We start from the raw sequence: 24,239 nt of genomic DNA, 5'->3' as shown, positions 1-24,239 counted from the left end.
ATAAGCTGAGTAGCTCAGCTAGCTGGCCCCCCTTGCTCTGCTAGTGACCTTCCCAGCAGAGTCCTCATCCAGCTGGCACTTTCAAGCAGCCCTGGTTCATCAGCAAGAGTCAAAACTGAACTCTCTCCCACACCTTCAGGTTTCCCTTAATGAAGCACTAATGAGAAGCAAAGGGTAAGCAAGTGTCCTTGACTCAGGACCTGCTAGTTCACTGACCCAGCATTGCGCTTGCACACACATACACACACAGATGCTGAATGCACACTTAGAGCTTCTTAGGGGGTGTTTTGCCCTGAAGGGAGCAACTTCAAAATCAAAAGCAATAGTGATTCTATTTAAATTCAAGGAAATCAGTGGATGCAGTGAGAAGTGAGACTACTATGTGGGTAAACGCCATGCTGCAGTATCTGTATACTTTAGTGTTCACATTTTCTTCACTCTCTTCTCACCATGGCTATAGGAAGAATTCATCGCTTGCACCCTTGTGCAGAACAACTCCATCTTCATCACAAGCCCAGCCAGCCATGCAGTACCCCTGTGCACGTATGAGTAAGTAACATTATTCTGGATGCCCTACTTGGAACTGCAGGTTTTGAGATTATTGGAGCCACGTTTCCAGCTGTTATTGGCTACATCAGGATTAATAAATACAGGAGTCCTACAGAAAGGTATCAGTGACTGAAACTAGTGGTGATGTTAAATGCTCAGAAAGGTCTTGGTGTGCTTTTGGACAACACTGACTAACACTGCCCCAAACAGTGCCTGGGCATAGTGGGGAGTTAATACTGGCTAGTGAGTGACCCTAACAGGCTGATTGCACACAACCGCCCTCCTTTGAAGGCTCACAGTTTAGTATTACAGAGGTGACCAGACCATGCCAGCTGGATCACCACCAGGAGTAAGTTTGCTGATTTGTTCAGAAGTACAGATTCAGCATCCATTGAGCTCATCCCAGGGGCCTGGGAGGTAGCTGACATTGCGCTGGCTGCCTTTGGCCCCAGATGCTGACGGCTGAGCTTACCCTGCCGCGAAGCCAGCCAGGCTTCTCTCTAGGCACAAGGTGGGATCTCCCCTTCGTAAAAGCCCGTGACTATTTATAAACACTAATGTTAAAACAGAAATTACCGAAACCCAGAAGCGAACCCGGGTTCAACTCGATTTGACTGTTTAGACGAAGAAACGCACAAAAAGATGCTAAGAAAAGCAGACTTTTAGAAAGCGTTTTTCAGCACTGCGGGTCGCGCACGCCGCCGAGGCGCCAGCCCAGCGCCGGGCTCGGCCGCTGCCACCGCCCGGGGCTGAGCCGAACCGGCTGAGGAAAACCCCGTGCTGCTCCACGGACTGTTAAAGCATCTCCTTGGGCTTGAGCTGGGGGGCCCTGGGCTGCGACAGCTGGCTCTCCGAGACGCCCAGCTTCAGGGGGAGGCTGACCCGTACCAGGCGTGCTGCCCCAGGCTGCGCACCCCCCCACCAGCCGCAGCCTGCAGCGGGGGCCGTGGCTCCCCGCCCGCCCGCGGAGCTGCCGCGCAGCCCGGCTGCTCTGACTGGGGCCGGGCCGTGCCCAGCGGCGCTCGGTGCCGCCGGCAGAGCGGGGCCGGGCCCGCGGGAGCCGCCCGCACACACCGCCCGCTGCCCGCAACGCTGCCGGCGAGCGGCCGTCGCTGCCTGCGGGGGGGGCGAGGCCACGGCTTCGGCCTGCAAAGCTCAGAGCCGAGAGGCGCTCAGCAGGCACACGGCTATCGCGCCGCAACCTGCTGGTCGTGACTGAACAACGATAAATGAAGCGAGTTCAAGGCAGCCAGAAGGCGTTTGGAAGCTCTATACGCGGTCGGCTCCCGAGCGCCACCCGCGCTGCCGTCAGCCGCCGGGCTCAGCCCGGAGAACGCGCCGCCCCGCTCCGAGCCGCTCAACGGCGGGAAAGAGGCCGGGCCCGGCCCTCCCGGCGGCGCCCAGGGCGGCCCCGCTCCGCCCCGTCCCCCCCGCCGCCGCGCTCAACATGGCCGCCGCGCTGGGAAGGCTCCTGCGGGCCGCGGTGAGTGAGCGGCCCTCCCCGGCTGCCCCCGGCCGCAGCCCCCGCGGCTCTGACCCTCCCTGTTCCCCCCGCAGGTGCCCGCCGCCGGGAGGAGGCTGACGGCGCGGCCCCTGCCCTGCGCTCGCCGCCAGTTCAGCCTGGGTGAGTGCGGGGAGGCCGGCGGGGCCGCGGGCATGCCTCGGGGCCTGGGCCGGGCGGCGGGAGCGGCTCCAGCGGCCTGCGGGGGCCGGGCGGCTGCGGCCGGCGGGAGGCGGCGGCCCGGCCCGGGGCTCGGCGGGGCGGCCCTTGGCGGCACGGCCCGCAGCGTGCTCTCTCCCCGCAGGCGCTCGGCTGCTTGCTCCCGCGGTCACGCAGCACGCCCCGTTTTTTAAGGGAACGGCAGTTGTTAACGGCGAGTTCAAGGAGCTGAGCCTCGATGATTTCAAGGGGAAGTACCTCGTCCTCTTCTTCTACCCCCTGGACTTGTGAGTTTGGGTGTCTCTCCTTTCAGATGGGCCTCCTGCCTTGCTGAAGGTCACCAGAGGCTGCACATCGTTGCTGGCCGAAGCGGCCGGTTTTGCGTTATTTGGGCAGGCCTTGCACGGCAGGGGTGGCCGGCCCTTGAGCGTGAGTGTTAAGACTTGGGGGTAAATGGCCGCTGTGTTTGAAAGCAACGGGTCCGGTGGCTGGAGAGCATCTTCTAGCTGCCGGGACTGCTTCAGGAGGTAGACGTGGCCATGCAGGTGTGGTTCCTCATGCAGCCAGATGCTGGGGCGAGGGCATTGCCTTGCAGTTCAGGGTTGCCTTGGGAGACTCCCTCCTTTTAAGCAGCAGGGCCAGCAGAATTGCAGCTGTAGGCAGCTCTGAGAGAAAAGCTGAACAGATGGGGCTGAGCCTGTCCGGGAGACTTGACTCACCAAGTGTGTCCTGGTGTATGCGGGCATGTGGGGGAGGATTTAACCTGCAGTCCTTTCTGCTATAGTTTCCAAAGACTGTCTAGAGAGTATCTAGCAGAGACGGTTTCTCCAGCTCTGCGAAGAATCTGTCTAGAACTGAGAGTTGAAAACTAGTGTGCCAGCTGGGTGGCTGTGGCTGTTGCTTTGAGATGGACTGAAACTGATCTTGAGTGGGAAACGTTAAAATTACAAAGCTAAAGAAAACACCCTGCTGCATTAGTGCCTAGAAACAGACATGAGAGTCTTTTCTAAATTCCCTGGAAAGATTGCAGAATCATTAAAGCCTTTTCTCTCTTCCCACCCAGCACCTTTGTCTGCCCCACAGAAATTGTGGCTTTCAGCAACAAAGCAAATGAATTTAATGATGTGAATTGTAAAGTGGTGGCAGTTTCTGTGGATTCTCATTTTTGTCATCTGGCCTGGATAAATACCCCACGAAAGGTATGAATTGAGCAGCTGTTTGGGGCTTTTGCTGCTGGTTTGTTCTCTCTTCACAAGAGCTCCTGAGAAGAAAAGTTGAATAAACAATCGTGCAAACACCAATTTCAATAGACTGCTTAAAGTGATATCTGAAATGATTTAACTTTTACATCTAATGACATAATTCTGACCTCAGTCTTTTGTTTTCTTGCTCTTTTCCTTAATAATTTAGGGGGTTTTTTTAATCTTTGTTTTGCTCTCTTATTAGTCTTGTAGGTTACGTCATGTCCTCATATGTTTATCTCAAAAGACAAATATTCAGCATACCTGTCACCGTGCTAAGCTGCTTGTTGCAGCCAGTGGTTTGTGTGCACCATCACAGAAAACGAACAGCAGCTGTTTAGTCACTATTGTTAACCAATACCTAATGGTCATGGCTTCAGCATGGAAGCAGAACCACCAGTTTATTGGAGCACTTGTATTATTAACTCTTGCTTGCTAAACTGGCTCCACTTGGTCAATACAAATGGAGGTCCTCAGCTTTCTTCAGGGAAAGTAAGTGATAAAGATGGCCTTTTACTGGCGAGGACCCTCTTTCAGATGTAATATAAAATTATATGGTTTTGATCACATAAAGCATCTCAGTAGTTTGGTTAGCTGTAGAGAATCGGAGGTGTCACAAGAAAGTGCAGAAGTGCCTGTGCCATCAGTCATGGCCCACGTGGTGGTGTGGGCAGCAGTGTGCAGCAGTGCCGGCAGACTGGCGTGCCTGCAGCCCTGCCCTTGTAACGTACAGGGCAGGGAGGAGTTTGCTAGAGGTAATACAGCTTGGCTGAGCCTGTCCGTACTTAACTTTCTGCATGCTTTGTTCAAAGCTCTGGAATGTGATTGTGGACTTTCACCACTTTACGCCAAAGCTGTTCAGCATATGCCAGTCAGGCATACTGCTCTGGGCACATATAGCAGAATGCCCTGCAAAGGGTGGAAAGAGTTCTGTGGTGTTGCAAACAGGAAACTGACACCTGAGAAGCTAAGGCCTTGGTTTCTCCAACATAGTACGAGAGCTCTGTTGCAGGGCAAGCATTTGCAGGATCAGGGTCTGAGTGACTGAGATTACACAATGATTCACTGCTGCTGCCAGGAATAGGAAAGCTAACAAATTCCAGGTTTATTTCAAGGATAGAAAGCTTATCTCTCTTGCAGCTCTCAGTATGTTGCAAAACTGAAAGAAATCTTGGTTGACTCTCTAAACAATATTTAAATTGATTGGGGGGGAGATAAAAAAATAATATGTGCACTAAATAGAGCAGCAGAATTCTTGACACACCTAGTTTGGCTGTTCGAAGGTTTGGGTTTTGTCTGCTTGTAGTATGCAGGTTGGTTTTCCCTTCCCTGCCCACCGTGTTAATCTTCTTTAGTTTTGCACTTAAATATGCAGTAGACATTTTTGTATTCAAAGCTCTTGAATAGTGTACAAGGGAAATCTTTCTGAAGATTTATGACTGTTGTCATAGGTAGCCTTTTACCACCAAAATAAGCAATTCTAAAATGCTGAGTGCCAAAGAAGGTTTTCATGTTCCAGAGAAACCAAATGTTCCTGACTTTTTAAAAAAGACAAACAAACCAACCCAAAACCAAATAAACAACAGCCCCCACCTGTGGTTCCTTTCATGGAGCAAATGGCACACCTGTTTTGTTGTTAGTGTACCCTCAAGAGCACAGAATTCAGCAGCTTTAAGAAGGATAATCCTAGAAAATGTTTTAACAAAATGGAATCTTACTCTGTTCCCTAGAGTGGCGGTTTGGGCAAAATGAATATTCCGATTCTGTCGGACCTCACAAAACAAATCTCCCGTGATTATGGTGTGCTGCTAGAAGGACCTGGCATAGCACTAAGGTAACGCACAATTGCTCAAGACTCTGTTATGACATAACCCAGTCTAAACCAACATGAGCCATGCTGTCCCCTCCTGCAGGGGAAACTGGAAGGATCAAATGAAGACTGTGAGATGTTTTCTGCAGAACTTCTGCTGGATCCCACCCTAGGAAAAGGGTACATGGGCATTTAAGTTGAGAATGGTTCCAGGCCCCTCTCAGAATGCATGCAGGGGAAGGCCAGCTCTTCTGCTCTGAGTGAGTGGGAGAACTCCATGTCGCTAAGGAAAACAAGAGTAGGATAGAAGAGCATTTTACAGTATTTTTTATGTATTTCACACTTTAGGTCTGTCCCTTTGTTGTTGTCCTTTCTTCTTAAGGGAGGAGACTGCCTTAACTTCGGTGTGGGAAATTTCTAAAGTAGTTGTCTTAGAGACCACTATAGTCAATCCTGTATTTATTTAGAATAAAAAGATTGACATTCTCCACCATGGGAATACTTACTAAAAGCAAGTAGTGGTCCCTGAGAAAAAATGGATTGGGTAGGAGTCTTTGGAGATTTTTGGTTCCTGATTTCTTTGGATCAGGAAATTCTGACATTTTTTCTGTTGATAAGTTAATTAGTATGGTAAGACTGGGACTTGGGTTTTCACAAATGTTTATACGCAACAGATTTTAATTTAGTAGTATTACTTATTACGTAAGTAACTCAACAGATATTCTTATCAAAGACACGGGAAGGATGCCAACAATCAACTTGGAAATACAGGTGGAATGAGAAATGATACCTTTGTTATACATCTGTCTTAAGAGTCTTTTGCATACTTTGTAATTTCACAATACCATACCAGTTGACTTGGTTTGTGGCTTTTGATCATGCCACTAACAAACAATGTATCAAACTCTGTATTGCTCCTCCTAACTCTGGTACGTGCATCTAAGAATAACTACCTTGCTGAAATAGTACATCCACTTTCTTCTGTTTGGTCTTGAAATGTGATTTGCGTTTACTAAATTATTGCTCAATTACAGAGGTCTCTTCATCATCGATCCAAATGGGATCATCAAGCATCTAAGTATCAATGATCTCCCCGTTGGTCGTAGTGTGGAAGAGACCCTCCGCTTGGTGAAAGCATTCCAGTATGTGGAAACACATGGAGAGGTTTGCCCGGCAAACTGGACTCCAGACTCCCCTACAGTAAGTGTTTGCTAAATGTCGTTTTTCTAAGTATAGACACTGGCACATTTGTGCATGTCTGAAGGGCTGAGACCTACTTGAACGTGAGGTGCTTGACTGAATCTGTGCCTGTTGTCTAAATCTGAGACTTTCATTGGCTGGACCAATCCAGCCTGTCTGTATGTAAAAGTGTGATTTCTGCAAAGAAAGTCACTGATTTTCTTTTAGGAGACACAAATTTGATTTAAAACTCTAAATTTGACTTCCACTCTCCACCGGTTGTCCTCACATTTTTTTAACTTATTTAATGCCCTGCTTGATATTTGGCAGGAACAATGTGTTATATGCTTAAAACTTGCAAGCAGGATCTTGTATATCACTTAGGCTTCAACCAAGTGCAGAGACAGAAATGACCTGGTTTTTTTATATAGTATGCATGGTTTTTCTTGGATAAAGTGTCAAATCTGTAATTTTATCTTAGTTACAGCATATAGTAACTAAACTTTCTTTTCTTGACAGATAAAACCAACCCCAGAAGCTTCTAAAGAATATTTTGAGAAAGTGCATAAATAAACATGCAAATATGTGGGCAAAACTCTTTAGTTACCATAAACTGAAGACATTAGGAAAGCAGCTGTGATTGTTAGAAAAAATCAAATCAAAGTTCTCATTTTCTCATGTTTAAGAAGAAATTAAATGCTGAAATACTTACTGACTGCCTTGTCTTGTTTTACAAAGAAGGGTAAAAATTAAGGCCTTTCCCCCTGCCACCTTTTTTTGTGGTTTGGGTTTTTTTTTTCCCAATTTGATGTCATGAATTTCTGTGACGACTATTCTTTCTGAATACAACAAGTACACAAAATACAGTTGTCTTCCCCTGGGTTTTTCCTCTTTCCCTAACTAGTTTTGGACCAGAAAGTTCCCGTTTTCTTTTCCCACATGAAAAATTAAATTCGGTAACAGAAGTTTGAAACAATGGGGACAATGCAGAAAATAAAGAGTTTTGATACGTGGTTTGTTTTCAATGAATTTCCCAAAGGAAGAGATGAATGTAACAAGTAAAAAATAAAAAATTTCCCTGGTTTTGTGTGTAAATGCACTGTAACTTGAATGTAAATACATGCCATTTTAATCCAGCATATAGTCAAAGATTCAGTGCAGCTATATATACAGGAGCGTTAAAGAACTTTCCTTGTGAATGGAGCTTAAGGACAAGCCTTCGTCATTGAAAGCATTGCTTATTTGCTTTGATCTGTCTGTTGTACTGCTTGAAAACCATGTAGCATATCTCTAGCTATAATAAAAGATCTTACCATTGACCAGCAGCAAGTATATTGCTTTGCTTTTCTTTTGCTTTTCCCCTCAAAGATTCCCTCTGTTCTGAAGAGGTTGGATAAGTTGCATTGCCTTAGAAACTCTCTTGTGTACTTTTGTTTGCAGCAAGCAGTTAACAGCCGTCACTGCCTTTGTGTGTGCACTGCAGTGAGCAGGCCGCAGACAGTAAGTAGCAGGTGTGCTACTGAAGGGCCAGATAAATCAATACAATACTGAATGGGTTTGTATTTTTCATCTTCTGCCTTTTTGAGCAGGGAAAAGGACTTAAGATAAACAGAAGCACAAGGGAGCCACCTTGGCAAAGTGGCTGTTGTGTCCTAAGTTACCTTTGTAACAGGGTATCAACACTGCAATGTAAGTGAAAAGATGAAAAAATGAGCCTGATGTGTGGTGCCCAGTGATACTCCAGGTTTCAGTACTTGCAAATCTCTTTTCAGTCCCAATGTTTTAGTTCCGTTTTGTGTAAATCCACTAGTATCCATGCAGTTTTTCCAATAAACCTGCTCTGGACCTATAGCACATGAAGTTAAACCCCTGTGCAGCTCAGTAATGCAAAACAACACACTAGTGGTGTTGGTGGCAGCTGTTTGTGCCTGTGAAACTGCAGGGCACTGACACACTGATCTTTCATCGGCTGTATCTTTCACAGCATCAGAGTGGCTGGGGTTGGAAGGCACCTCTGGAGCTCATCTAGTCCAACCCCTGCTAAAGCAGGCTCACCTTGAGCAGGTTGCACAGAGTTGCATCCAGGCAGATTTTGAATGTCTCCAGAGAAGGAGACCCCGCAGCCTCTCTGGGCAGCCTGTGCCAGTGCTCCGTCACCCTCCACATAAAGCTGTTCTTCCTCATATTCAACAGGAACTTCTTGTGCTGCAGTCTGTGCCTGTTGCCCCTTGTCCCGTCACTGGGCACCACTGAAAGGAGCCTGGCCCCGTCCTCTTGGCACTCGCCCTTGAGATGTTTGTAGGCATCGACAAGCTCCCCTCAGCCTTCTCTTCTCCAGGCTGAGCAGCCCCAGCCCCTCAGCCTTTCCTCATACGGGGGATGCTCCAGTCCCCTCACCATCTTGGTACCCTCCGCTGGCCCCTCCCCAGCAGTTCCCCGTCTCTCCCGAACTGGGGAACCCAGTATGGACCCAGCACTCCAGGGGCGGCCTCAGCAGGGCAGAGCAGAGGGGGAGGATCACCTCCCTCCACCTGCTGGCCATGTTCTTCCTCATGCCCCCCAGGGTCCCACTGGCCTCCTTGGCCACAGGGCCACTGCTGGCTCACGGGCAACTTGCTGCCCCCAGAACCCCCAGTCCCGTCCCCGCAGAGCTGCCCCCCAGCAGGCCAGCCCCAGCCTGTGCTGGTGCCTGGGGCTGTCCCTCCCCAGGGGCAGGACCCTACACTGACCTCTGTGGAACTTCATCAGGTTCCTCTCTGCCCAGCTCTCTAGCGCGGTTCGGGTTGGAAGGGACCTTAAAGAGCATCCCGCTCCACCCCCTGCCACGGGCCGGGACACCTGCCACCAGACCAGGCCGCTCCCAGCCCCATCCAGCCCGGCCCTTCGCTTCCCTCAGTCACTTTAAGCCAGTGTGGAGGCCGCAGGGGGTCCCCGCAGCCCTGCTCCTTGGCTCCGTGCAGGGGGAAACCGCTGGGAGGGGAAAAGGCGATCGGGTCTTTCCGAAACCGGAACCGCTCCCCGCCGCCCCCGGCCCAGCCGACAGCTGCCTCCCGCCGGCTCCTTCCGTCCCTGCCCGCCTCCTCCGCGGCAGCGGGAGCCCCTCAGGGCGGGAAGGCCGCGCACGCCCCAGGCGCACCCCGCGGGAGCCGCGGCCGGGCGGGATCGCGGCGCTGCGGCACCGTGCCCGGGCGGAGCGTGCAGCGGCCGGACCGTCCCCCGGCGGCGCCTTTCCGGTGCCGCGGCCTCATGGACCCCAACCTGCGGTTCTGGAGGGCGGAGGGGCAGGTGAGAGGCCGCGCGAACCGGAGGGGCTGGGACGGGACGGGGCGGTACGGTACGGGGCTCGGGCGGGCTGCCTGCCCGCCCCCGAAATAACGCCTCCCTGACTCGGGTCTCCGGCAGTCTTTTTTCCAGAGGTTTCTTCTCTGGGTGGATGTCTTGGACCCCCTGCTGCTCCTCAAGTCCTCCGTGAGTACCGTGCCTCGGCCTGGCCGCCTTTGAGTGCCGAGCCGCGGCCGTGGTGACGGGAGGGACGAGAGGGACGGGGATGCGGGGCGCCGGGGGACCGGGCACCCCCCCAACCCCCGGGCTCCGGGGCTCCCACCGAGGGTCCGGGCACCCCCCGGGCTCCGGGGCTTCTGCCACCGGGGCTGCTGCCTGGTGGCCTTACAGACCATGGCTCTGCTGAGGTGTGAAGTAACAGCGTTACATGGCGACTGGGGAAAAGCTAAATACATACATATATACACATATATATGTATGGGAGACAGACATATGCGTGTATGTGTTTTTATGTATAATTACACGAAACAGGGCATTTCTGGCCACCACCATTTCAGCCAGCCTGTTTGGACCACGGCTGCCGTGCCAGCAGTTGAGTTAGCCCAGTTCAGAAGGCCCCAAAGACAAGGGAGACAAGCGAGGAGCTGGGCGCATGGGGAGCTGCGGCAGCCCGGCACGGGACGGCATCGCCCGGCGGCACCGCAGGCACCCAGGATCTCGGCCGGCCACGCCGCGTGCCCCTTCTGGCCCTGCAGCATCACCCAAAGCCCATGGGGCTCCGGTTCCCTTCCAAGTGGCTATACTGAAATTAACATACTGCAGCTAACTCCCTCAGAGGGAGCACAACGGATCTGTAGGCTCTTGTTATGCCAGAGAACAATTACTACAATTTTAACATTAATTATTGAAAGTGTGATGCTAGAGACATTGTTGGTCATAAAGCATAGCTTCTGAATTTCAGGAACTGTCATGACAGCAAGACTCTGAGAAAGATGTGCTTTTCTGTCAGTCTGCTTCTGTACTGTTTTGTCTGGGGTGACAGAGGAAAAAGCACAGCATGTTGTATGAGAGTTGGCTGGTTGGTCAGTATGTTAAAGGAATTTTTGCTGATTTTTCTTTTTGAGGGGAAAGCTCCATTAAAGCAAAAAAAACACTGTCAAAATGTGTGTACATGAGATATTCCGTTGTCACCTGCAGAGTTACTGTGTTTTGTGTATTCATCTATATATATGTGTGTATGGTATGAATACACATCTCTATATATTTACATGTACAAATAATACAATTTAGTAAATGTGCTTTATATATCTGTAAATGCAAACAAGAAAATTTTATATTACGTTCAGGGATTTGGAGATCTGGAATTAGTTCACATCTTGAATTAATATACACTGTTGCAAACAGAGGTGTACCTGTTGAAGAAAAGTCAAATCATCCCATAAATTCTCCTGAAAGGCTGTTTTTTATGTAGACTGTGGATACCTACATGACGTTACAGTTTTATTCTCTTTGTTTAAGTGTACCTGTTTTCTGTAATTAAAAGCTTAAGCCGAGTTTAAAGGAAAAGTGTACAATCTAGAACTTGATCACACATTTGTGAACATCCAGGAACATCTAGTGATGTTGTGACTCATTTCTGGTAATTTTAAAAGTCTGATTTGGAATTTTGTTTTCAAATAGTCATCTAGGTGCCTGTGGGGATATCAGATGGCTGCTCTGGCAGCAAATCTTTGAGTTTGCCAGCGTACATGGGTAACTCTGAGTACAAGATTAACACTCTTGAATTCAGTGAGATTTTGCCTATGCTTAAATTTCCAGTGCATTTGTGTATTGGGTTGTAGGATTAATACTTAAAGGGACCAAGGGAGCCTGACTAATCTAAAATAGTTTCTATGATGGTGAATTGGTTGTGTCTCTAGGTGTATTCTTGCTTTCACCGCTCTGGTGAGGGGCAGGTGTGTTATTAGCTTGACATTGTAGGTTTGTATTTAGAGTGTTTTATAAGTGATATATTATACTTCAGAATATTGAAATCTGAATTATTTTTTCTGTTTGTTTTGGTGGTGTTTTTTTTCTCAACTATAGGATGAAATAAGAAGCAGCAGGTTATTCATACAAAACAGTGGGAAGACCCTAAGTGAGCCTGTACAGAATGATCAGGTATTTTGGAGTGCAGTTTATGGAAAATGGAGGGGTGTCTTTTCATGGCCGAGGTGGTTGATATTAACATAAGAGCTAGTAGACTGAATACTGAGCTTCAGATACATTACTACGGAGTTTTTTCTGATCTATGAATCTAGTAGGAATTTCTTTGGATTACTACTGACTTAAATTGCAGTATTATCATCCTGAAGAATGCGAGGCCATGTATCATGTAGCTGAGGTTAAAGGAAGTTCTTAGATCACTCTAGGAATCATTGCTCTAAGCTTGTCTGTCCTCAGCTGGGATGATACTGGTAGGTGATAAATACACCAAATGCTTAACGAGCTCATTTTGAATCTTAGATGTGGCATCACCATACGGAGGACAGGTTGGTTTGGTTCCACATCTCATAAAACGAACAGCAGCAGTAGTTGGGTGGGAAATCTACTCAGAAGATTGCTGGAAGTAATGCTGAACCCTTGCTTCGTTAAAAGGAGTCTTTCTTTTGACTCACTATGCGCTGAGCTCTTCCTGTTGCATTTAGTACCTTGCGTGTCAAAGTCTGAAGGGAGAAATAAAAACTTCTGTGATTTCAGAAAAGCTAAATCTTAACATAAGTGTTTAGGCATGTTCTGTTTTAAAATACCTACTAGCTTAACTTTTTTAGATTAACTTTCTGTTCTGCTGTAGTGTGTGCTTTGGTGCTGTTACACAGCACATGGGATGTAAGTTATATTCAACAAGGAGTATGTGGAGAGAAATTTGACGGGAAAAAAATTAAAGGGATGTAAACATATATAGCACTTTATGTAAAGTAAGTTATTGGGGAGGGGGGGAAATTCAGAAAAAAGATTTTACTCAATCTCTTCTGAAACCTGACTACTAACCTAATTTTCAAATTGTTTAGACAAAAAAAGCCTTCCTGCTAAGCCTGGTAAGTTTACAAAATATTTATAATTTTTTTTTTCCTTCTTATTTAAGTATCGCAAAGGTTGTCTAATTTGCCTTTTCTTCTGTTGTTGGTTTTTCTTTTTTTCTTTTAAGTCCAGTGTACATCCTGATACAGACCAAATAATTCCTGTTGTGTTTAGACCTCCAGGTAAGTTGCCTTAAGAGAAGTTTTATGTATGTGACTGAAGCATCAAAGGGAAATAGCTTATAGTAAATAACCGCTGTGATACTCCAGCGATACTCTTCTCCATATAGAAAAGCAAGTAGCCTGTTAGTTGCATTGTCATATCTGTTGAAGATTTATTAAACTGTGGGAAAAATTGCTCAACAGGACCACAGGAATAATCTGCTCATCTAGATGGAAATCGTCTGACCAATCTGTTTCTTGTCACTGCAGAATGGGTTCCAAAATCCCTCCACGTATGAAACAGTCTATGTGAGCTACGTTTTCACTTGATGGATGTGGCTACTGTATGAATTTACTTGCTGTGGTGGCAGATTAAGTCTGCTTGGGGTGTTGTTTAGGGAGCCAAGACAGCACAGGTTGTTAATCAGATACAACCATACTTGGGCTGTTTACTTATTGTCTTGTGTAATCACTTAGAGCTGTGGCGGCTCTTTTTTTTAATAGTGTTGAATTTCCCTTCGAAACTCAGCTATATCGTTTCCGAGTAGCCACACTGAGTGCAGTTCACAAGGGCTCCTTTTGGCTATGAGCTATGACCAGGTATTCTGGCTTCCTGAATGAGCAACGAGAGGCAAAGGTTAGAACTGAAGTCCATGGTGATGGTGGTTTTTTGTGGGCAGTGTTTTACTTAGAGCTGAACCTAGAAGGGGGAAGTTAGAGGAACTTTCTGCTCAAACCCATCCATCTAGACTCACAGCAGTTACTTTGACTGAAATAGTTTTCTTTCTTTTCAGCCTTCCTGCCCTTATCTCTTCCATTGGTGAGTAATCATGAAAGATGGCAGTGTACTGCAGGGCTTACATTTTTCTTAAGGCATGGGTTGGAGGAAGGGAATAGAAGGTTTTAGGCTTCTCTGTTGTATTTTCAGCACGAGTTTTTTAAAGTGGTATCTGTTTTATGAGGAGTACCGAGAAACCTAGAAATCGAGCCCTTAAGGAGTCCCATTGGAAGTCCAAACCTGCTAGCTAGCTTCCTTCAGCAGTATTCAGAGAGATCATTCACATCTGAAGGTCAGCCTTCTGATGCAATGTGAAATTCACTCAGCATTGAGAGCAAGGCCTGGTTTTGGTCTGTTTAACCTCAAAAAAACGGAACTACAGTAGGAAGGACTCAGGGCCTTGCATTCTGTGTTTCAGACTCGGAATGTGATTTTTTTCTTACATACATTGTGCATTGGCAAGTAAGAAATGGTATTTTCAAGAAATTACAAAAGATTTAAAAATAAACTCTTGTTATGGGGCTCAAAAGTTGCACAGTTTTGTTTCATATCATTTATAGCTGTAATTATATGCTTGTTTATTAATTTAAATGTGTTTGTCTTTGGTTTTGGCCTGTGAGTATACATATTGAGGTACATTGTTCTGATTACAGCATGGACTTACGTGGCACTAGTAGAAAGAATTAATTTAACAGCCATCAAGATTTTTATTATAAAGAACAGTAACAAAATGAACAGAAATATTTCCTTTTGATATTTACAGCTTAATGCTCTTCCATAGATGTGGCTAGATTCAGCGCTGCATTAATAATAAAGGTAGTTGATCCACTAATATTATATGAATTACTGATCCTTCTTTAAGGCTTTGGACATTCCCTGCCCTCCTCTTATTCAGCATTTGCCCTACCTTGATTGACTCTGTTCTTCTCCACACCTTCAGCTTGGTAGGTCAGACCTCAAAAAAGGCTACAGTTTATTAAAACTGAAGTTCCTACTCACTGTCTGAATTTGAGAAGGAGTTGGGAAGTAACTATTAAAATCTTTGATCTTAGATCAGTTAGATCTAGTATTTGTACCCCTGCTGTACAATCTGACCATTTCTCGTTCACTTCTTTAATTACATTTTTATTACCTTAGTTCTTTTATGTGCATCTATTTAAGCTTCTCGGGTAAAAATGCAGTTTTTAGTTTGGGTCAGAAAGCATCTTGCTCAAATATTCTTGCACGTAGTGTTTTAATCACTGTGTCTCTGTGTTTTATGTCGAATAGAGTGAGTATGTCACATCTGTAGCAAGAAAGTCTGTTAGCCTAGAATCAAGGTAAATGGTTTTGGGTGCTGACTGGAGCCTTTGACACTGCTGCAAATAGCAACAGCAGTTCTTTTCATGCTGTAGCCAACCACGGCTCACCAAAAACTTACAGACTGATCAAACCTAATTTTCTTGTGGGGTTTTCCTCTTAGGTTATTACTTCATCTCTGCAGCTCCACGCAAAGCAAACTTTTTTTTGTCAGGTAATTGCCTCTTTCTTTCTACATTTATGCGTCTTCTAGTCTCAATCCCAAATTCAGTTTTCTTGTAATCTCTTGTTTATGCAGTTCGTGTTTCACGCATATACCACAGGATTCACCCTATGCAATGGAAATGGTACCTCAAAGGTTGAAGTATGTGTTGATTTTTATTTTTGAAATCATCTTAATTGCACAAGTCCGTTCTGAACATGATTTACAAGTGTTTTACAAAGGTACTTATGTAGTGTGTTTCTTCTGCCTGTCTTAGGACTACTCGCTTCAAGAAAAGCAGATCTTCTGTGGCTTGGGAGCAATTTCCTATGCAGCGTGTGTTGGTGTATGTATTTGCTCAATGATTGCTTTCCTCATAAGCTCTCCTGAGAAGGAGTAGGTGCTGAGATAATCACACCGCCGGATACCGTTCAGGATTGTGGTCTATGCTCTACTCTGATGTCTTGCCCCAGAACTGCTCACAATAAGAATTTTCCTAATCATCTATCAGCCAGTGCCTTGCTTAACTTCCTCTTCTGTCCTTTTCTTTAATATTCTGCAAGCTTAGGAAATGGTTAGTGACAACAAATGGCCAGGGTTTACAAACACAGAGTAACCCACTGGGTGGTTATAGTTGACTTTTGATGTGGTACTGTGGAAGATTGGTCTCGCTATAAACAAGTGGTAAAATCTGGAGGTGTCTGTACTGGATAGAGTTAGCTCAGAAGCCAGGAACAGCATAGCCATGAAAATACTGCACTGAATGCAGGTGGGTTAGCCTTCCAGGAGGGCTAGGTAGCTGAGGGCTACCTAGCTAGCTCTGTGCTGCGCTGGAATAAGAACTTGCGGTTTCTGGAGTTTGCTACATCAGAATGGGCTCTGGTATCCTCATGACACTCATTGCAAGTGTAGATGCCCCTCTAAGCATTTTTTCACTCTCCACACTAAACAGTGATATTTATTAACCTTCTGGCAGAAAAATATGATTGTTCCTGCTTTTTTTAGAGGGACTTTCACCCCTGTCTGCTAGGCAAAACGGTTGGACCAGCAGTGCCCAGGACTTGCGGTGGTCTGGGGAGGCAACTAGGCCCGTTAGGTGAATGTGGGAGTTTATCCCCTTTGTCCTCCAAGGGAGGCTCTGAGCACTAGCTGGTGTCCTGGCCATTTATTCCAAAGTGAAACTTCCTGCAAGTGTATTATGGGAATATAGGATTGGGCTTAAACAGTAGAGAATTAGGAACAAATACACAAGTAAACCTGGTTTCCTGTTTGAGGGAGAGAGCAGTATATGACATAAGGCAGTTGGACGGATGTTCAAAGAATATTAGTCAGAGGTAATCGTTTTCCTTTTTCTGTCTTTGTATTCACATTGCTGCTGTCCTCTGCGTAATAATGTTTAATGCTTTTTTTTTTTTAATCATATGTTGTATTCTTACCTAAGAGTGATTACAAACACCTTAACTAGAGAATGTGTATTTTGTTGGAATGTTAAAACAAGGCATTTGTTTATTTTTATAGATGGCAGCTATTTACTAAGTCACAGATTAATTTTCCTAACCTGTTGCACTACTGAAATGCTGCACATTTTTTTTAAAAAAAGAGGGTGCCTGTTTTCTTCCAATGTCTTAGGCTGTTCCTCATATCTTCATGAATCGTTACACTTTGAAGAGTCCCTTAACGCAGCTCATCGTCAAAAAACTTGTACCAGCTCCCCTTCTTGGTGAGTAAAAAGAAACTGTACATCATGCAGTTGGTCTGAGGGCCATTTGCTACCCCCATGTGACTAGAATTTCCTTGCCGTTGCACAGGTGTGGTCTTACTGTTTCCTAGCTTTCCTCTCTGACTGCTTTTGCTGGGTGCTGTCCTTTCTATGTGAGAGTAAACGCTCACTGATGTGTGTAGCTGACCTCTGATTCTTGCTGGTTTTTAGTTTTAGAGCTGCAGAGTACTCTTCTGACCTTTGTATGCCTGACATGCAACTATTTCTTCAAAGATATCCAGGGATGCAGTTGGTATTTTTCTTTGGCTTGCACATTTATACCCAAAATCATATAGACTGCCAGGATGGACCAGGAGGGCAGTAGCACCAGAACTGACATGACCTTGTTTGGCACATAGATGATACCAGAGTGTGACACAGGTCTAGGTGTGCATTGGCATAGCTCCTTGTTGCACTAGGACAAGTTTACTTGATGTCATTAACTGTTTTTTTTAATGTCATTAAAGAAACTTCTGGCCTTTCCTAGGGGAAACTGGTAAAATTAAAACACGTCATCTCTTCTGTTCCAAGTTATGCGAGATGACTACCCAGATCTGAGGACCTGCATTAGAGCTTTCTGACTTTTTTTTTCCTTGGAGCAGGTGTTAAAATGTGCTTCCGTTTTCTTAAATGTAGAAAAAACCCTGCAGGTAATTGATAAATATCAGTCCAGCATTTGAAAAGTATTATCTATCTGTTACACTGATGTCTTTATTGAACAGCCTTGCCAAAAACTAATAAAAAGACAAATCTACTACTTCAAGCAAGGTCAGTTTGCCAGACTATACCCTGTTATACCTACACCTCGGTCTAGAAAAGAGAAAGGAAAAAACCAGCTAGATTACTAACTCCCATTTGGTATCGTCTTTCTAAGTGCTAGTGGTTTAGGCTTGTTTTTTTTAGTGGCAGACTGTGACGTGGATGTTTTCAGGTACCTTTTAAAACTGGGTCTGGAGGAGACTGAAACATTCTCATCTAGGATCCAGCTGAAGCACTGTCACTCGTACCGGACACACAGCTGGGCAGACAAGTGCCATAATGGAACATATTAGAGCCAGTGCTCCCCCTGGCACCTTCCCTTTCAAAACAGAGATGCAGCCTTTACTGGAAGTCTGTTCCCTTCAGGATCTTTTCTTCTGTGCTGGATTTTGCACTGACCAGTACAAAACCTACCTACAACACAAATCCCTCTGTTTTCTCTTAAGAACAAAGTACTTGTGATTTGAGCTGGATGGCAGTGATTGAAAGCTCTGAGTCCATAATGACAAAGCACCTTTTAGGATTGGGGCCTTAAAATCTTGCTTAAGCTCCTGAAACAGTGAGATCCCAAAGAGATTTTTATGGGGCAGTCGTCTTCAGCTGCCAGGTTATTCAGTTGTGAACTGTTGAACTGGAAGTGGAAAATGCACCTAATAATGAATTTTACTATTGAGATAGGTTTTTTTTTAATCTTTAAAAGCAAATATCCTCTTTAACTGTGCAGGCTTGATGACTGCGTTTACTGTGGCAACAGTGAGAAGCCCGGAATTTGAGAATGGAATTGAAGTGATGGACAGGAACGGCAAGGTTGTAGGAGTATCGCAGAAGGCTGGTAAGAAGGTAGGCAAGGGTGTGGAGGTCTTTTGACTTGCCTTTCATTCTCTGCTAAGAGCTGGATGTGATTCTGAGAGTAGATAGTTAGATATATTGAAAAGAGGTAATATCAGATCAGGTGCTGAATCTTTGGGTAGGCTTGGACTAGATCTTAGGAACCAGGTTTACAACCCTTGTGTCTGCAGGGGTTGGGAGCCTCCCCAGACCAATATTACTGAGTGCCAGAGTTGAGCCACTGAGACACCAGAGCAGGCATTTCTGCTTTCTCTGGTCACCTCAGAAGGAGACAAGGCTCTTGGACCTTCTTCTTATGGAACAGCTTGGAGAAAAGCCCTGTATTGTACATATCACGTGCACCTTCTATAGTGGGAATATTATTTAAAGGCTGTGTCTGTCAGGGTCATTTTATCCATGGGCTCCAGGTGCTGACTCTGTATTTGCTCCTTGCTTTGCTTACCAGCATTCACTGTAGAGCCTGGCACAGGAACTACAGCAGAGTCATATTTTACTTGCTATCAGTGACCCTCCTTTTCTATGCTGGTGTCCAGAGTGGAGGAAACAGCTAGATATGAGCATAAAGATTTGTGGACAGCTGGAGAGAGAACTTCAGATTTAACACAGGGTAGTCAGGATGCCCAGAAGGTATAACCATTTGGAAGAAGTTCAGCACAACTTAGAAAAAGCAAGCCTCAGCAAAATTATCATCATGGTAGGAAAACTTGATATGACATCAGTAGCTTCACCTCCCTTTTAAGGTATTTCTTAGTCACAAGTGGAATATTTGCCACTTGTAGGAGTTCAGTTTCCATTTAAGAAAGAATTCCTCTAACAAATGTTTTTTATCCCTCATTAATCTGTTGCTTGAAACTCCAGAGTATAAAAGTGCTCACAGAAGCATGGAGCATTCAAAGCTGCACAAAACACTGCTCTAACAACATTTATTTTTCTCTCTCCCTGGAGGCCGTTAAAGAAACAGCATTGTCCAGAGCAGTCTTGTTTGGGACAACGTTCTCCCTGCCATCTGTGCTCACATACTTTGTGGAAAGGTAGGAGGTACTGCAGAAGGGCTGGGGGTGCCTGGTCAGTGTGTATTCTGGTTTGCAACCTGCCTGTTACCACTTGCCAATTTTTTCTTGGGTTTGCAGTACTACTTGCCTCGGTAGAAGTGATTATCTGGGAAGTTTCTGTTGAGCTACTGTGATTTATTTAGATAAGTAAATGAATCTGGTTAGGGCCACATCCATGCTTTGAGGGTTTGCAGGAAGTTGTGTAAAAACTATGAGGGTTTCCTCTCTGCTCCCCCGCAGGAAATGTTTATGCTCTCCTGACAGGCTGTTTTCCAGCACCTGGGTTCCCTAACTTGATTTGAGTCCCAGTGTTTGGTGTCAGGGTTGTTCACAGTGCTTAGCCTAGCTTAGATTTGTTATTTCTGAAGAGGTGATATGGCACTTGAATTTGCAACTAAAACTAAAACTGGATCCAAATTTACAAATAGTTTTCCATATATTTAAAAACGTGTTCTTGCTTTTGCATTTAAAAACCCTGTATCATAAGAAGCATTCATTGCATGCTTTATGAGAAAATTCTTACCCTGTCCCGAGCTTTTGGTAGGGATCGTCTATGTCATGTAATTTGGTATCGCCTAAATCAATTCCCTATTCTCCTTTTTTAGTCAGTTTAACCGACTTCTGTTACCAGAAGACATAAATGCAGATGTAAGATAAAATTTTAAATATGTAATAAATTTTTGCACAATGCAAAGTAGGATTGCCAGGAGGAACTAAATCTGAAAGGAAAGAGGGTAATGCAAGAAAAACTGAGGCACTTTAAAGCACTAATGCACCTTCTTTTGTCACTTTGATCTTGCTGCTTATTTTCTTAATCTTGGGCTTGGAAAATGCTGCAGCTAAATAGAAAATAAGGGGAAAGAACAGGAAGCTGGGAGTAAGAATGTAAGAAATAAAGTAAGGAAACTCCTTTAGGATTCATAAGCCCAGGTTACTACTAATTTCAGTGCAATTTTAACCATTAAAATAGTAGCTAATGCTCTTTGTCTCACTGTCGTATTATTTTTTGAGCCCAAACTGATTTACTTCTTCAGTGTCTTGGACAGAGCAAAATTTGTTATAACTCCACGTGCTCTGGCTTCAGTGAGAATGGTTATGATTACGTCAGTACTAACAGGGATGCTGCCAGTCTCACTTAGTATGTTCCCGCAGTGTGGGAAGGTAAGTCCTTTCATATGAATTGATTTAGGCTTCTTTTTATATTAAATAGTCATTCCAGAAATCATTCCAGCAGTCTTAAGGCTACACAGAAGAAAACCACTAGGTTTAACATGGCTATGCATCTAAAACAGGCAGTGGTGAGGCTGCTTGTGAAGGCCCATGTACTAGGCAGAGGCCTACAGGACTTTCTAGGTCTAGGCTGCATTATGTGTTATTTATATTTACACTTCAGTGTAGATGTATCAGATTTTCACAAAAGCCTGAAGCAACAAGGTCAGGAGAGCCGTCTTAAACATCAAAAGCAAGGTTTTTCCAGCACTGTTTTCAGTCCCGCTGGAGAAAGGAAGGATGTAGATGAGAATTTTTTCTTTCACACAAAGTCAGCATGAGCTCATCACAGAGATAGACCAACCCACATGCGACATCTCCTCAGCCTGCTTTGCTGAACTGTGAAGTGTAATCTGTTCCCTGGGAAGGTATGCCATCCTGGTCGGTTTTACATGGAGGATGTAGCCCTTGAACCTTGGGCTTTGAAGAAAGCCAAGTGAGACAGGAGCCTGGGGTTCCTTTCTGCATTTATTTCCTCTCCCTTATCAGCAGTGTGTGAATATTCTCAGAAAATCACAGACTGGGCTCTTGCCGTTTTTAGTGGTTTCTTTTATTTGCCTAAACTTTCTGGCACTGCAATCTCTTTTTCTAGATTTCTTAATCTCTTATGGCAACAAGGGTAAACTGAGGGGACTTGTGAGAAATTATGTACTGAACTATGACTGGTTGCTTCCCTTTGAGCTTCCCAGTTCCCAGAAGTTCTCCTGGGTGAGTCACCCAAATGTATTTATGGTTGGGCTTGATGATCTTAAAGGTCTTTTCCAACCTAAATGACTCTGTAGTGAATGGAGATAACATCACTAATGCTCTATTTAGATCCTGGGAGTACCTGTAATTTCAAGTAAAACTTATTTCTTCCATTGTCCCTGCGCTTCTATATAGAAGATGTCAGAGAAGGGAAAAAAAAAAAAAGCAAGCCCCAAAACAACAACAAAAAACCCCCTCAAACCCAAATAAACAAAGAACCCAAAATCCCATGCAGTCTTGCTTGTGGATGCAATATTTCAGTTTGTGCCCAGTTCAATGCAGTAAAAAGAATTTAACTTATACTTACCACAATATGGTGGTGGTGATTCCTGTTCTCTATACATTGCAGATAAAGCGAGCAGACCTTGAACCGGAAATTCTGACATCTACAGAAGAAACAGAGTTATTCTACAACAGGGGAATTTAGAGATTTGCTTTAATATATAAATTCATGTTCTGATTGAAGTGAATTTGGAATTCATCAATAAATTCAATTGGCACATGTAGCTGATTGAATTGTGAAATTATGGTGGTGTATGTATCAGACTTGGTGTACACAGCCCACGGGCAGATACGTACACATAACTGAATGCTGTAAATGATCTTTGTAGCAGAAAGCACTGTAACACAGCATTTGTCACAAACCATGGTCTGTATGCTTCCTCATGTGATTGATTTCTTAATTAAAAAAATATTGAATATAAAGGCTTGTTCTTGTTCTGCTGCTGCAGCTTTTGACATGCTGCTTCCCAGGAACACAGGTGGTGAAGGCATTAATATCAGCAGTCCTTTGGGTGAAGCTGGTTCTTCTCAGAATACTTACTTTGTATGTTCCCTTGTGTTTAGGAACACTCATTTCAAGGAAGAGGTACGAGTGAGGTAGCCATTAAAGCAGTAACAGACAAAGGCATTCTGATGGCAATAATAATATTAACTGGTTAAATTTAGTTGTTTAAGAAACATTCAGGAAGTGGTGCCAGACTTGGCTACGAAGTGATTTCTGGCTTTCTTGTCATCCTGGATGGAGTTGAGAGGCCTCCTGCCCCTTGAGCTTTAGAACTTGGTTTTTACACTGAAGCCACTAGGAAATCCTGTGGCTTTCTGGTACACAATGAAGAATCCCCACTTGTGCACATTTACAGTACTTATCCAAGTAAAAGAGCTGTCTTTTGAGATGTGATGTAAGGGTTAGCCTGTTGAGCAGTGTGGTGATAAATGTTGCTGATCATACAAATATTCAGGGGACCAGGACTGTCTGTGAAGAGCTGCAAAAGAGCTTACAATACCAGATGTAGAAACAGGTGAACTACCAAATAGGTAAGTTAAAAGTAATGAGCTTGACAGAGGTGCTAAATCCAGCTTCACATCTGGGCTGTGAGCTGACTGTTAACACTAGGAGTGGGATTAAGGGTGGGGGCAGATAGCTCAACATGTAGTTGAAATTTGAAGTTCTGACCAAAGGGCATTACGGATACTAAAGGCTGACATGAATTTAAGAGGAGAATGGGCATTTCCATCAAAGGGAACCCACTGAAGGATACTAAATTCATGGAAACTACACCAGCAAAAGCAGTTTGTAAGCTCCGTGTGATAAATATCTTAATTTGCGTGCTCTGACTCTCTTAGGGGTGTCTGGTTTTGGTAGCTACTGGGATATGACATTTGGCTGAATAAATCTTTGGTCTGGCCCAGTACAGCTGCTTTCATACAGCTTCCTGACCTGCCACAAAAATAAAGATCAGACCTTCTGGGGAACAAGGTAGAAAGAAGCTCCACAAGTCTGGCAGGAGACCCCGTGGTTGTGGGCAGGGGTCATAGGAGAGATGGCTGTAAGATCACTGAAAATGTTATGTGAGGTGCTGCTAAGGCTGCATGTGATAAGAATAAATATGCACTAAATAATGCAGTAATCACTTTCACATAAATAATTTCACAAGTACAGCATCCAAAATCTGCCATAATTCAACTTTAAGAGTGCAATACACAGGTCACTGCTCTCCTGTTGCTGGAGGATTAGATTTCTTTTCACAGTGTGAGGGAACTAATTGTTTCCCAATCCACTCCATCCCAACAGGAAGACAGCAGCACAGAGCAAAGTAAGGAAAACCAGTAGGCCTGGTCTCCTGCAGGAAAATGCTTCCTGCTGTGCTTCTGGCACTGAACAAAAGCAGGAAGTAGGGGGTTGAGTTTAGTTTCTTGTTTGAGTTCTGCCTTTTTCAAGCCCTCCTCTAACAACTTAATGCAGGGAAGGGTCAGACAAGGCAAGAGGACAAGTAGCAGCCCATCCTAAGGACCTATAACTTGAGGGAAGCATGCTGTAAAGCTGTTCCAGGAAGACAGTATGGCTACTCTAAGTCACCGAACCTAAGAAAGGCAAAGGGTTTGCACTACTCCACTGGAGGAGCGGTAAATTTTTAAAGGCTCATTTACACCTACTGAATTCAACAGGGATCACTTAGCCTTGCCTTTTTGGGTCCTGTTCTTAAGTACATAGTAAAATCGCATCAGGGTCAACAACACAAAGCCAGTTGTGCTGTGTCAGATCAAAGGCCTGCCTTGCCAAACGTCATCTTCAACAGCAGC

The 24,239-nt window shown here is 45.0% G+C and overlaps 2 protein-coding genes across 2 annotated transcripts; both read left to right on the top strand.

The window, feature by feature from the left end:
* Positions 1-1,913: 1,913 nt before the first annotated feature.
* Positions 1,914-7,764, top strand: PRDX3 (peroxiredoxin 3). The gene is made up of 7 exons (XM_037400239.1): positions 1,914-2,032; positions 2,107-2,173; positions 2,355-2,496; positions 3,273-3,408; positions 5,181-5,284; positions 6,295-6,460; positions 6,959-7,764. Exons 1-7 carry the CDS (start codon positions 1,997-1,999, stop codon positions 7,010-7,012), a joined length of 705 nt encoding a protein of 234 aa, XP_037256136.1. The 5' UTR covers positions 1,914-1,996; the 3' UTR covers positions 7,013-7,764.
* A 1,830-nt stretch (positions 7,765-9,594) lies between these two features.
* SFXN4 (sideroflexin 4) lies at positions 9,595-22,361 on the top strand. The gene is made up of 14 exons (XM_037400287.1): positions 9,595-9,724; positions 9,842-9,907; positions 11,807-11,881; positions 12,772-12,798; positions 12,909-12,963; positions 13,737-13,762; positions 15,183-15,233; positions 15,318-15,383; positions 15,499-15,567; positions 16,851-16,941; positions 18,464-18,579; positions 19,534-19,619; positions 20,687-20,801; positions 22,006-22,361. Exons 1-14 carry the CDS (start codon positions 9,686-9,688, stop codon positions 22,081-22,083), a joined length of 960 nt encoding a protein of 319 aa, XP_037256184.1. The 5' UTR covers positions 9,595-9,685; the 3' UTR covers positions 22,084-22,361.
* The last annotated feature ends 1,878 nt before the right edge of the window (positions 22,362-24,239 follow it).

The sequence above is a fragment of the Falco rusticolus genome, chromosome 9 (genome assembly GCF_015220075.1).
Source record: "Falco rusticolus isolate bFalRus1 chromosome 9, bFalRus1.pri, whole genome shotgun sequence".
NCBI classification, from domain to species: domain Eukaryota; kingdom Metazoa; phylum Chordata; class Aves; order Falconiformes; family Falconidae; genus Falco; species Falco rusticolus.
This window is presented reverse-complemented; position numbering and strand designations above follow the sequence as displayed.